Here is a 14,843-nt window from a genome sequence, read left to right as displayed (position 1 = left end):
GAAGGCATTTTAATGAAAAAATAATTATGAAATATATTTTACAGAAGAAAAATGAAAGTACAATTACAAACGTATTTTATAAGCCGCTTTAAAGGTTTATTTTAACATTTCCGCGGTCCTGCTTGTGGAAACATGCTCGAGGCAACGACTGGAGACAAAATTATTGATTTCAGCGCAACGGGCGTAAAACTTTTGCATTCGCTTCCTTTGGCACACAAATTGCTTGTCTTTCACTATTATTTTTAGCGTTTTACCACCTTATCTTGTTTTTGTGGGACCGCCGAGCTGTCTCAAATTCAACAGCTTACATCATTTATGCCAACTAAATATTTGCATTGGGATTTTGTCTTTTAACCGAAAAGGGTTTTCTAAATCTGCTTATATCGGGAAACATAAACTTTACCAATGTTTCCCGGACTATATTAAGCCTGACCTTTTTGACCTGAACTCTACCAAAAATTATCAAGTAGTTAACGTAGTGTACAAACTTGGCGAGTTTAAATATTACTTTTGGCGCATTTTTAAGCTTTAATTGGTAAACGGCAATTGCAGACTATCGCGTCGCGACGTTTGCATGGCGAACTTCTTGCTAATGACTTCAATGGCTTCATTAAGTGAGACTCCGATACGTGACTGCAAACGCTAATTAGTTTAAAGCGACTAACTCGTACACGGGCCTCGGTGTGAATCTTGCTTTTTCATGTAATAGCATTACCATTTGGTCCGTAAAGAGGATTCTTTTTCAGTGAAAGGTCAAAGTTTCACATCGGAGCGGATGCATTGTTCGTACGCGTACATGTGCACTGTATTGGTGTTCAGCGTGGATGTGTTAAAAATAGAGCGAGCCGGACATTGAACCGGGGGCTCCGGACATCGCCGTAATGAAAGTGTCCCATCGTTTTCACTTCGTATTTTCGCAACTGAATCAACTTCCCACGCTACGGTATCGTTTTGCCACTCGTGGTTTTTACGAGCACATTTGCACACGTGAATTTATACTGCGTGCTCACATTCTTGAAATGCATTGCGTAAAATTAAATAAGGTTCATTGCGCTGAATAGAATTTTCTGCCTGATTAGGCATCTTATAAACTATATCTCTTGATCTTACGCGCTAGTTTGTTAAACATTGATTTTAAAATTTGGGTCACAATTTTTTCAAGGCGCTTAAGACGACGATTATTGATGTTTGGCGAGCATTTATCGTTCATAAAATATGGAGGGAAGGCTTAAAACTTATATTATAAGTGGGAATGTAAACGTCCTAAATAATAAACGTATATTTGAGATGTTAAAATGTCTTTATATCGCTTTACTGGAAACAGTTTAATGTTAGTACACTTGGTCTGTGAATGGAGAATTTTTGGCTTTGGTTTCAATGCCATCTTCTGTTCAGGTTTAAAATCCATAACCTATATCATAATAATTTCACCTCATCACATCATAGGTCGGATCGGCTCAACGTGATGTGTACAAGTTGCGCTTCTGCCCATCAATGTAGGCGACAGCTTGTGCTCTTAAGTATCAGTGACGTTCCGGAGGGACCGACATTAGATGTCGGATAATAAACGGTTGTCGGTATTAGAGACCAGCTCCTATATCATTAGTTGCGTTGTCGGCACTCGGCACGTGGCGCGTGGGTTCCAGACAGGTGCTCCATTTTGTAGCGGAATGGTCGGTCGATGTACCCGAAGCTTTATTAAAGTATGCAATAATGTCGGGAGCGTTCAATTGTACGCATGTGACGTATGGGTACTAACGCTTTGCTGACTTTATTGAGGTAGGATTACACAACTGTCGAAACCATTGGGTATCTAAATTATATAAAGTAATCAAAGACAGATTTTACTTCCTATATTTTTAAACTGGGTAACCACTGCTTAGTTGAAATATTTTATTTCTTAAATCTGAAAACCATTTGTAATAAAGTGCTAGTAGTGGAGAGTTGTTTTCCGGAACCTGTCAATAGACATGACGTACAGCCTACGGATGTTGATAACTTCAAACCTCTTGTGAAATTACTACGTGTCTACGCGAGGGGTCGCGAAATCACTTAAACACGCGCCTTTAGACTTAAGACACGTACAAATAATTTATTGTATTCTGTAAGTATAATAAACAGAACCCTCTTCAGATAGAGTTATACTGGCACTTGACTAGATAATTAATAGTTTCTATTTATTATTATGTTTCTAATGTAAACTTTTTTTTTTAAACTAATAATTTTGTCTCTTCACTTCAGTTATTTTATGATTGTTATATTTAATTCAATATAGTTCAGCTGTTTAAAAAAAAAACAATATTTCTCTCGATAGGGGAATCGACTACCGGCTCTCATTCCATGTTTAATTGGCTATTGAATTAATAACAACGTATAAGTGATTCATAAGCGGACTACATTTTAATTGTATTTAACTTTCATTTCATTTGTTCAACAAAGCAGATTGGTTGCATGTGGGAGTTAATAATAAATCTTAACGCATATAAAATTGCATTAAACTTAGAACCCTAGTTCAATTACCTGTGTTTAAACATAAAATACTATCCTATAAAAGAAAAATATAACTAACTATAAATTATCTCAAAGCATGTATTAGATGCGTGTAAATTATTTTAACGTGTGCTCAGTGCTATAGTTGTGCCCTACTCATCACGTACTAATATGTTCTTTGTTCCTTCCAACACAATGTAAACATGTACACAGTTTATTAATGTTTTTAAAAGAACCTCTTTGTTAACGCGGTGTGCGTGGGCTTTACCATTGCCAGAATTGTTGCATTGCGCCTTTTGATAACGTGGCCTGCGTTCCGTTACACACGAAACGGGTTATATTATGATAAATAAAATAATATTATTTCTTGGTATTGCGTGAAAATTAACTAGAAATTTGACGTTAAGTATTATGTTGATCAAAGCCTATTATTTTTATCATCATTGTGCTCGTAAAGTATAATAAAATTTATATTATTTTCAGCAGACGTATGCTATAAATATCGTGTTGCGAATAAGTTAAATCTTCTAAGATTGTATTCGGCTACTGCAAAAAACTCATTATATATTTATCAGTTAATGCCTACTTTTGCTCAGAGCAATAATAAAGTTCGAGAAATTAAATTTCGCTAATACTTTCGTAAACTTTGTAATGAAACAAAGCAAATTGATTTTTGTTTACAAAGTATTTCATAAAAATGCCAATAAACATATAACTAGCGACCTTGCCCGGCCCGGCGGCTGCTATAGCTTTAAATTGAAGCAAATATTGGATTGGTGGGCACAAAATTTAGGATTACAGGACATCAAACTTCTTCTTTAGTGTTACCAATTTATGTTGCTTCCTGACAGAATTTTACTCTAACGAACGATTATTCGAGCATTTTTACAGATTAAAAGCATCGTGAACTCAAAGATAATTTCCAGAGAATATTCCATTCTTATTGTGAGAGTGGTTCCTGCAGAATTAATAATTGCAAAGCTTTGTAAGTGGCTGAGCGGCGGTATCGTGCCTAATGAAGCCCTACAACTCAGTTTTAATTGCCCTCACAATGTAGCCCGTGCTCCAACACTAGAGCCCATAAATGACCCAACAAATTGACCGTCTCACGCAATACATTTCTTCATATATGTATGTACTTATAGCTCTAGTGTTATTGTAATAAAAATGATAAAATTTTATTAAACTTGAAGGCGTTACGTTAGTTGCTTAAATTCTCATTTTCGCAGAGTTTAGCGTATCATAAACATTTATTTGTATTCCATACGATTTTGATATTGATATCTTATTTGTTTTTGAATAGACAATTTTCTGAAAGCTGTTGTTATGAAAGGATGTAGCAAATTCGATTGTGTGCTATACTTTAGTGGTCTTTAATACATGACTTTTTAACTATTAATAAACATTATCACACCTATTGCATACTTTTCTTTTGATAAATAATGTAGAGTAATTTTTTGACAGTATTTTCAATATATAACTAAATGATAGTCTCGTGAAAATCATTTTAATGAAAACTAAATAGCTATTCGTAATTACGAACGTCATAAACCTGTTTACAGTAGCTTGCACATTAATTAACACCTCCGGCGACGATCCCAATTTCAACAATTCCCCCGTATCGCCCCGTTATGAAATGTCATGTGCCATATTCATAATAATTGCACGGAAAATAGCCATTTGCTCGCTATACAATGTTTTAGTTCAGTGACCGTGCAATGTGTTATTTCACAGAACATGCCAAGGCCTATGTAATTTTACAACTGTTGTTTTAGTATCTTCAGTAGGCATAAGTATAACGTATCGACGTCAATATATTAAAGCAGCGCTGATTATAGTAATATTAATAAAATCATTTCAGTCCATTCTATCATGCCCAAAGGCTAATGTGGTAAAAAGGCTCTGTAATTTAGCGGCCAGTATCTAACTGAGTAGGATACTAGGAGATTTTTTTATTATGTGATTACATACTAACGTAAAACACAATAGAATTGGTATGTTCTTGTGAACAAATCCCTAAATAAATAATATATAAAAAAGATAGTGTAGTCTTTACTCATCTCGTAGTCATCACATTTACACCGTAAATACATAACGCACTCGTAATAAAATGTTGACCTATTCCAAAATTGTTAATTTGTGGGAATCGTCAAGAAACTAATTTTTGAATACGACCTTGAAGAGTGCGATAATCAATAAGATAATTTAGATTATTTATATATTTTCGAAGGATTTTACTTTATGATTGTGTTCTCCTAAGAGTTAATTTACGAGCGACCAACAACACCCCTCTACCATTCATAACTTTTCCAATTTCATTCTTTGTAAGCGACGAAAAACCTAGGCGGACGTTGGCCGCATATATTTTATTTAACTACACAAAAATATCGCGTCGGTTACACAAATATATTTTATTTAATAGAATTCTTAATACTGATAGACAAAGCACAGTTTAAACTGCTCGTTCTATTCTAACTACAAGCTTGACTGCACACGATGTTTTAATGCAGTATTCAGAAGCATAATTTTAATCATTCAAAGAAATGTAATTAAAATAAGACAGAATATTTCAAATTCCGCTACTTCCATTAAAACGAATAATAAAAATGATATAGGTAAATTTTAGAAGTAGTTTACTAGTTGTTTTTAGCTTATAATTTATTTTAAGCAAGAACTATAAATTGTATTTTTTTTGTTCCAGGTAATCTTCGAAGTCTTTATTCTACTTTTTATATTAGAGGTTTGGAAGGTATTACGAGAAATCAGCATTTTAATGCGATTATGGGTCTTATAATGCAACTTTTTTTTTATAGTAACACAATAACTGACTAACGTCATTATAATTCGGTTCACCTTATTCAAGTGCCACGTCTTGTCATAAATAGATTCTGATTTATTTATGGTAATTTCTTTATCAGACGACAAAAAAATTACCATATATAAATCATAAACTATTAATGCCGATGTGTTATTGTAGTGTAAAGTACAACATGAATAATTAAAAAAGCTATAATTTAATAGTGACTTACTGGTTTATTCCGTAAGGTCAACATTTTTAACGGCTAACTCTGATAGACGATAGAAAAATCAGCTATTGCGCATTACAGTCAATATTTTTGCGCCGAAGTCAGTTATTTCGCCCGTCCTTTACGTCCTCTGTCATTTTAGCCTGTATAAATAACAGCGACACCTCTCGAGACAACTTCACAACGGCCGTAAAGATTGACGGCTATTGTGTGGCGTTTGCTTGTTACCCTGGTAATTTGAACTTGATAGGTGACTTGAGAGTTCGACTCGGGTTTGGACTAGCCAGTGATACCCAGTTGTTCAGGATAGGACCCTAATAAACTATTATTAGCATTACCTATTATCATTGGTAGTATAAAATCGATAAGTTTAGTTCAAAAGAATTTATTTTCATCATAAAATTACACCAAAAAATGTGAATTATCATTATTTATTGCAGGAACCTAGCATTTTGCGTCGACTTACGATTTTTAACCATAGTTTATATTAAAAATGCAATATAAGTTCCACGATTTACCGAATGGTGAATTATTAAAGAGTCGAGCACAATCATTCCTTATTCATTGTAAGTTGCCAGTGCTATAATGAGATATTATGAAGACCTAATTTGAGCAGATAACAAGAACGTTTAAACTTATTAAAGTTTCAACGCTTCATTGTAAAGCCTGATGCAGTTCCTTCCAGCCCATATTGCGGTCGGCTAGTAATATCCACTTTGCATGCGCATTTCATCGCAGACACCTCGTTGAATAAATGTTACTCCATTTAAGCTTCGTTTCAAAAATAAACGGAGATTCTGAAATAGACAGGTGGAACGGGAAACAATGTTAATAATTACCTTAGTACTGAGTCGGTTTCCATGATAAATGAACAATTTAATCGTTTTATATTTATGTTCTCTCATAGCTTTGAAGGGACATTAATCTTGAATATTAGTTGCTTATAAAAATACATGGGCGCTCTGTGGTCCGCCGGTATGACGTTGTGGCCCGTGTCGCGACTCACAAGGTACCCACGCGGCTGTAGTGTACGCAGGCGCCGTACGTGACGGGTGAACGGTCGGTAGGTGGGGGCTCAAGTCTGAAAGACTCCGTTCCCCCACCCGCATCATCCACCTACCACCTACTTTAAAATCTGCCGTATTCCAGGCTTCCTAACCATTCCCGCTTATGCCTATTTTTAATAATCTACAGAACATTTTTTTTTATATAAACGCTTTGATTAAATAGATAAAATAATGGTAATTTATTTCGCGGAGCTAAGTGATCAATTTAAAGAAGCAAATCGAATTTAAGTTATAGATGTGTGTTAAGGAAAGTGGTTTTGTCTTGGCACAAGTTGATATTATCTTTGATTGGCAAATGTCCAAATGCCGCATTAAGGGTTGCTACAAAGATTACTGAAAATCTAGTTTCTGTCATGTTCATTCCATATCTCTTATATCTTAATTGGTTTATGTTAAGTTTCCATATTCAATTGAAATAATAGTGTGAGAGAGTTAGTTTTTTGACACGATAGCATTATGGTCTGGATTTATAGGCTATGATAGCATAAAATATTGTGACTGCGGCTGGACGCCAATACGCACGTCCCAAATGTAAACAAAAGTGAAAAGATTTAGCCTGGCCATGTCTCAAAACAAATAGAGTACATACCTAACACATACATTCTATAGTATCATGGTTGTACGGTCGTACGTATGTCGTATTTTGGCGAGTTTCCAAAATTCGTGTTACTCCCCACAAATACACCCTTACTCGGCCATTCGCTTTTGTCGTAGTTAAGACTTTGAATTACGTATACTTTTTTGTTTGAAGTTTTTTTTCCGAAGTGTACAAATAGGTGTAAAGTCGGGGTCAATGTATGGCAATTTAAGCGGTGTGAAACTATACACGGATTTGTTGCTGCGGTATAGAATTACAGCAAACGTCGGATTTATACCTGGGATTTACTAAATCCCGCTGACCGAAAAGGGATACGGTGTACATCTAGCTTTAATAGAGGCAATGTTTATCAACCATAAACATCGTTTGTATTACCATAGTAGCATATATTTTGTCATCCAGTTTCGGTATTGTTAATCATTGTAGTTACGGGACATTTTCGACTATTAGGATAGAGAGCGCATTGGAGTGTCGCTTAGTGTCTTGTCATTACAAATACAAATACATTTTTTTTATTTTTTGGGTTGCTAACTAACAGACGAGAGGCTTGCTCGTCTCGTCTTGTTACATAAAATATTGTCTGAAATTTTAAAATTACTTACTTTTATTACTGTTTTTAAAGTGCTGATTTTTCGAATATTTTGAATACATTTAATACAATCTATTAAACTTATATATATTTATGTATTGGTTGGTGTGTGATTACTAATATATTATTCACGTTTCTTTTTTCATGCTCACCTAACAGTTGCTTTGAAATGTAAGTATTGATTGTATATTATATTATTGAGTAATTTATTAATGTATCTAATCTAATAGTGTTAGAGAAAAATGGGGAGTACTGTGGTGTTTCGTAAGCCTGATCACACTACAAATAATTAAGCAATATTTCAGTTATTTCGTTAGCTCGCGATATTTTATATGGAATCTTTCATGTTCTAATTCGTACTTGCTTACAACTTATTTATAATTATTCCTCTTGTCATTGTTTATTGAATGAAATTTGTGTAATATGTACGAAAATGTCGAAAATTTTACATGAGCAAACGTATTTACAAACTTCAATAGCAAATCAATAACTTTATTCGTATATGTATCTTCTTTACTTTACAATAAATACCGTGCGTACTCAGAAAAAAACTTATTAAAAATATTGAGGAAGGTGGTAAACAAGCATATTATTATTTTTTATTTTATTTACGTGCTATCTAGCGAACTTTTACCCATAGGTCATGTCCACAACTGCTCTAAATAACAATAAAAAACCAATTGATTTTTGCTCCTCTCCTTATCATGTATTGTAGTCTTTACCTTAAACTGATTTTGAAAAGAGCAACACCAGAGTTTCTTGCCCGTTCTTCTCTGGTGAGAACTGCTTTCCGAACTGATGGTAGAGTTAATATTGACGGAATCTAAATAATGTACATCTTAAGGATTCAAAATAAATCATTTAATTTCGTTTCACACTAATATCAATTCACGATAAATTTCCAGACACCGACAACCAGCGAGTGATCATCCACGTAAAGGACGTAAACGACGAGCCTCCTTACTTCATAAATCGTCCCCTGCCCATGCAAACAGTAGTTCAACTCAACGCTGCGCCCAACACTCCAGTGTTCACACTACAGGCCAGGGATCCTGACACTGACCATAACATTCACTACTTCATCGTGAGAGATAGGACAGGGGGACGCTTTGAAGTGGACGAACGGTCCGGCGTTGTGCGAACCAGGGGAACAGACCCATTCCAGTTGGATATGGAATACGTGCTCTACGTTAAGGCTGAAGATCAGGTATGTACTAGTCTTTACTTATGGCATTTTGGTCTTGTGTACTTCGGCTGTGAAATATGAGATTCTATAGTCAATACCCAGATGGCATTAAAAATTCTGCGATGTTTTCCATTCCTTAATACGTGTGAGGATACTCGGGAATGGAATTGGTACCCAACACAGTGATAGTCTCACCTCAGATATAATCTTACTGAGATGTGGAACGCTATTATAGTTGCGTTATCTATAGGTTGGTGATAAAAGACGTCTGAGCGTGTGTCTATGTACTAAGTATAATTTAAATTAAGAAGGTGGACCTGGTTTGCCCAAAGTTCTACCAACAAATATATTTTTTACCATTCATTAACCTAATCCATTTTTTGTTTATTATGTAGCAAGAATATATTTTATCATACTTATACTGCCGTACTAAGTGCAAAAGCGGTATGTCAGGGAAATCTTATTTTGAGATAATTGCAGTTTCGTATATATAGTTTTATAGTTTTGTATGTAAAACTGAGATAGAGAAACTCTTTTAAGGTTTTTATTAACGAGTTCTAAACAAGATACCGTTATTTGAGTAAATTCATTGGATGGTTATTTCTTTAATCTGTCTGACGACATAAAAATCAATATTTTGATTTATGTTGAGATACCGGTTTTGTGCTTAGCACGGCTGTATATAAGAAATAGAAAAATAGTGACTAGTTATAACACTGAAATTAAGAACTGACTTAGAATAAAGGTCGGTAGGCCATAGTGAACATTGCACACAATGACGAGAGACATAAGATATGTCTGTTATTTAATCCGGTAATGCTTGAATGGATGTTGCTCCATGGGTGTATAAAATTACATAATTACATATAAAGGTCATACATATGTAGGTGCAAACTTGCCTTTGCGCTTAAATTCTTTCTAGCGATAATTTATTATAAATCCCTCATATACGCACAGCGTGTTAGAAGTCGTATAACCCGCTGTGTAACTATTCATATTTAATCTCTAATTAAATTATAAAATCTCCATAAATTAGATGGGTCTTTTCGAACAACTTCACTTTTCCTAAGGCTATTCGATCAAATTGATACATACAAGTGAATTAGCCAACTGTTGAATTTTTTTGGAATATACAGCTATGATGCTTTATCGTAGTTCTATTATATTAAATTAAATGGAACTTTGTAAACACTAAATAATAACACTTAGATTGTTAAAATTGATTGAATTTGGGCTATTTAATTGCCGTTTAAAACGAGATTTAATTAAATCACAAAGTTTAATTTAGCAAAAAACTATAATTTATTGATTATTTAATTGTAAGTGAGTTGAGTTTATGATATGTAATTTCGCTTAATGTAATCGAATGTCCTAATTGTTAGGTCTATTAGTTTGATATCATAATCCTTGGAGCATTACTTGCCGCACGTTGTACGACCACTATAAATGTTACGTACTAAATGTATCTACTAAGTAACACGTTCCTAAGAAAGAAACCGTGTGTGATCGGTAACCTAATATTCCGAACATACGGCATATAAATTATGACTCACACAAAAAGAGTTTTACGACCCGAAACAGCGTTGGAATATTGACTCGTTTTTATATGATCAATTCTGCCATCGTAATATTAATTTGAATGTATGAAATAATTTAAAACGTAATAATTTCAGAGTGGTCGCGTAGACGAGAGACGATTTCAGTCCACGCCTGAGGAGCGATTAAGTATTGTCGGCGGAAAACGCGCTCCACAATTTTACCTGCCAAGTTATGAAGCCGAAATAGCTGAAAACCAGAAGAAGGATTCTGAGTAAGTATTACCATCGGTAATTTAATTAAGTTTTCCGTCGTGGGAAATTTGGAAGGCAACTTTCATATTGTTATAAATGAAGATAAGCCTTTATGGATGGTATATTTCGTCTGATGTTTAATTTATATCAGTTAATTGGGTCAGTACAAAAGTTTATGCGTATTATGTATTAAAATTAAAAAAATCGATATGCAGGTACATGGTTAGTAAGTATGTATTCTCTTTATTGTGCGTAAATGGAAAAAATACCGAAAAATTACAAACTCTAATTTTACTAAACAATTAATATCTACCTATTCAACTGTTTACTTCTTCACTATTTATATGCAATATCACAACTGGTATAAGTGTAAATAAAAGTAATGTCCTCTAGTATAAAGCAAATGGTGACGTAATATGATTATATCAATATGTCAATTGTCATTAGTTCAGTTATAGCAGAGATAGATGTTGGTCCTTTCTTGCTCGTAAATTAATTACGTAGAGTTGAGAAGCGACATGATGCCTTTGGCTTTAATTGTTGAAACGTTAAATTTACTGCTTCTTAATATGAACTTTGGCACATTTAGATTAAAAATATTTAGAATCGTCCTAACCAGTGATAGTTCGAAAGTAAGTTTGAAAGTTATTAGGTATACTTGGCTCTACTTTCATCACGGCTACAAGATGATCGATGTTTGCTAAACTAATTTTCTAGACTTCATAAACTTATTTACTTTAAAGGCCTTTTCCTGAGCAAACGGGCTTAGCAATTCGTTCCATACTTAGTGGCGGCCGAGATACGTACAGGAATATGCAAAGATTTATGAATAACTTAGTAAAAAGACAAATTTAATATTTATAAAAAAAATTAAACTACCAAAATATTCCTTTTTGAACTGTCTATCTATTAGTATTGGTTTGAAATTAAATGATGTGTTTTTTAGAAACAATTAACGAAACAATATGTATATTATAATTAAAAAAATAATCACTTCGAATTGATAACCTCCTCCTTTTTTTTGAAGTCGGTTAAAAAATAGTTAATCAACTAAAGTAAAGACACCGCGTTGCAAGAATATGATCTTTAATTAATATTCTATACTAGCTATTGCCCGCGGCTCCGCCCGCGTTATAAAGTTTTTCAGGCTAAAGTTTTCCGTTATAAAAGTAGTAGTTTCCCGGGAGCCTATGTTCTTCCCAGGGTCTCAAACTGTCTCCATACCAAATTTCATCTTAATACGTTGGGTAGTTTTTGAGTTTAACACGTTCAGACAGACAGATGCAGCGGGGGACTTTATTTTATAATATATTTTTGTAGAAATTTTTAAGAGAAACAATCCCGTCATACATCATTGCTACATAACTTTAACCGTTTACACAGCGCACGCAACAGAAGCTCTCAAAACTAATAATTTTTCCCCGTAATTTTAATTTTTTTTTTGCAAAATGTTTCATTACTGCTCCACTCCTATTGGTCATAGCGTGATGATATTATAGCCTATAGCACTCCAGGAACAAAGGGAACTGAAAAAACATTTTTCAGTTCGAACTGATAGTTCCTGAGATTAGCCATTACTGCTCCGCTCCTATTGTGTATAGCGTGATGATATATATCTTATAGCACTCCACAAACAAAGGGCTGTCCAACACAAAAATATTTTTTCAGTTCGAACCGGTAGTTCCTGAGATTAGCCATTACTGCTCCGTTCCTATTGGGTATAGCGTGATGATATATAGCCTATAGTACTCCACGAATAAAGGACTATCCAACGCAAAAAGAATTTTTCAGTTTGGACCGGTAGTTCCTGAGATTAGCTATTACTGCTCCGCTCCTATTGGGTATAGCGTGATGATATATAGCCTATAGCACTCCACGAACAAAGAGCTATCTAACGCAAAAAGAATTTTTCAGTTTGATCCAGTAGTTCCTGAGATTAGCGCGTTCAAACAAACAAACAAACTCTTCAGCGTTATATAATAGTATAGATTACGTATTATAAATATATAGATTCGAAAATTACTGCTGACGCAAAATTTTGCTGGGGGTAGCGCCTGCAAAGTTAAAATCAACTCTTTACTAAAATATATTACATACGTGGAGAGTATCTTTGTAGTATATCTATGATTCGACATTTATCTATAATCGAGAGCAATTAAAAACATCTCTTCCTTCAGTAACACACCCTACTCCTCATTCTACGACAATTTATTTCTTTCTTTCCAGTATCATATCAGTTAAGGCAAAATCATTTGCGGACCGTGAGATTCGGTACACACTCAAGGCCCAAGGTCAGGGCGCCGGCACCTTCAATATTGGCCCTACTTCAGGCATCGTGAAACTGGCCAAGGAATTAGATTTTGAAGACTTGAGACAACCACACGTTTACTCGTTAGTTGTCACTGCGACTGAAGATTCCGGAGGTTTCTCTACGTCTGTTGAAGTAAGTGTAGTAATAAAATGTTTTATAATAGGCTACATGACTCATTCCAAATTTGACGTAATAATAAATGAGTACTTACTGCAATATTTGACTTATGAAATCAATATATTCAGTTAATAAAAGTGTAAGATGGTTTCATAATTTCAATATATAAATCTATTTATTTGTTTAAAACGCTCTTTAATTGAGCTTTTAAACGGTATAAGCCATGATGGGACATCATGCAATTTGTAACCAAACATCATTTCATATGCCACGCCTGGTGAATTTAGTTTTTAGAGTAATGAATTTTTGTAATGTCAAATGCTTGTTTACAAGCCGTATGACATCACAGCACAGATAATACCGGTCTACATTTAATTAATTTTATAGCTAGAAATAAGAGTAAATCTGATGATCTATCTATCTATATATATAAAAATGAATCCCTATTTCCCTTCGTCACGCCATCACGCGTGAACGGCCGGACCGATTCCACTATATTTTTTTGTCGTGTTTGTTATTGTCAGGAGAAGGTTCTTATGAAAGAAAAATTCAAAAATTTGCGCGGAAAATTAGAAAATTTAAGAAAACTTAACGAAAATATTATTTTTATATAACTGTCAATTGTTTGAAATAACTGTCAGCGATTGACAGAATCCGCGCTGCAAATTCATAGTTAAGACGGGACAACGTCTTTCGGGTCAACTAGTTGTCAATAAAATAAAGTAAATTATGGAAAGGCTAACAATCCACAACATAACTAGTATCTTAACGTGCGTGTAACTATCATTAAATGTAGATATGCTACATACTTCTAAGGTTTTACCAAATTGGAAAACAGATTGTGAGAATCTAGTTTCTGTTTCTAGTTTGTTCAATAAGCTTAACAAAAACAAATTAAACTAGAGATTAACGTGATCAGTATTTTATTTGAAACTTAACTTATTTGAAGTAAGACAAAAGTAATGAAATTTTTGTACTTAATCTGAGATCAACGTAAGGAATTTTGTGCATTTAATTTCTCAATTCTTTGATGAACCGTAAAAAGTAATGAGTTTGACTTAATTTTTGAAAACATGTTTTTTTATGTAATGTAAAGTCGTTACTTTTTTACGTACGTTACAGGATCGATTTGGCTTAGATTTTACAATGTATCCCGTTTTGCGGAAAACTAGACATTAATTATTCAATAAGGAGATTAATGACATAATATAACCATACATAATTACCAATATGTTTATTTTCCAGTTAACTATCCGCGTAACTGATGTCAACGACAACGCGCCGAAATTTGAGCTGCCCGACTACCAGGCGCACAATGTTGACGAGGATATACCCCTTGGCACCAGCATACTGAAGGTGAAAGCCATGGACGCTGATTCAGGGAAAAATGCCGAAATTGAATACTTAGTTTCAGGTGAATATCTTGGTTATATATTTTAGCTGTTAATAGAATTGGTGATGCTAATAATGTAGTAGGTATTCTGGAGTTATTCTAGATTAATGATTAAAGTTTATTATTATTATTGTTTATTTGAAAGTATATTCAAGCTACGGGAGAGTAATTTACCGTAGCTTAAATATAAAGATCAGTACGTTAAAAAATCGCAAAAGTGTAGCATAATAAATAAATTAATTTATTTGTCGGCTTTTAAGTAGGGAGCTGTACGGT

The 14,843-nt window shown here is 34.0% G+C and overlaps 1 protein-coding gene across 1 annotated transcript in view; it reads left to right on the top strand.

Moving 5' to 3' along the window:
- LOC115445041 (neural-cadherin-like) overlaps positions 1-14,843 on the top strand; it is a 63,144-nt gene that overhangs the window by 32,641 nt on the left and 15,660 nt on the right. Inside the window, exons 2-5 of the mRNA XM_037441725.1 lie at positions 8,676-8,977; positions 10,630-10,766; positions 12,973-13,189; positions 14,420-14,588. Of these exons, the coding sequence (XP_037297622.1) occupies positions 8,676-8,977; positions 10,630-10,766; positions 12,973-13,189; positions 14,420-14,588 (825 nt within the window). The remainder of the gene's footprint in view (positions 1-8,675; positions 8,978-10,629; positions 10,767-12,972; positions 13,190-14,419; positions 14,589-14,843) is intronic.

Source organism: Manduca sexta, chromosome 23 (genome assembly GCF_014839805.1).
Source record: "Manduca sexta isolate Smith_Timp_Sample1 chromosome 23, JHU_Msex_v1.0, whole genome shotgun sequence".
NCBI classification, from domain to species: Eukaryota; Metazoa; Arthropoda; class Insecta; order Lepidoptera; family Sphingidae; genus Manduca; species Manduca sexta.
The sequence above is the reverse complement of the archived record's forward strand: the minus strand, read 5'-3'. Positions and strand labels throughout refer to the sequence as shown.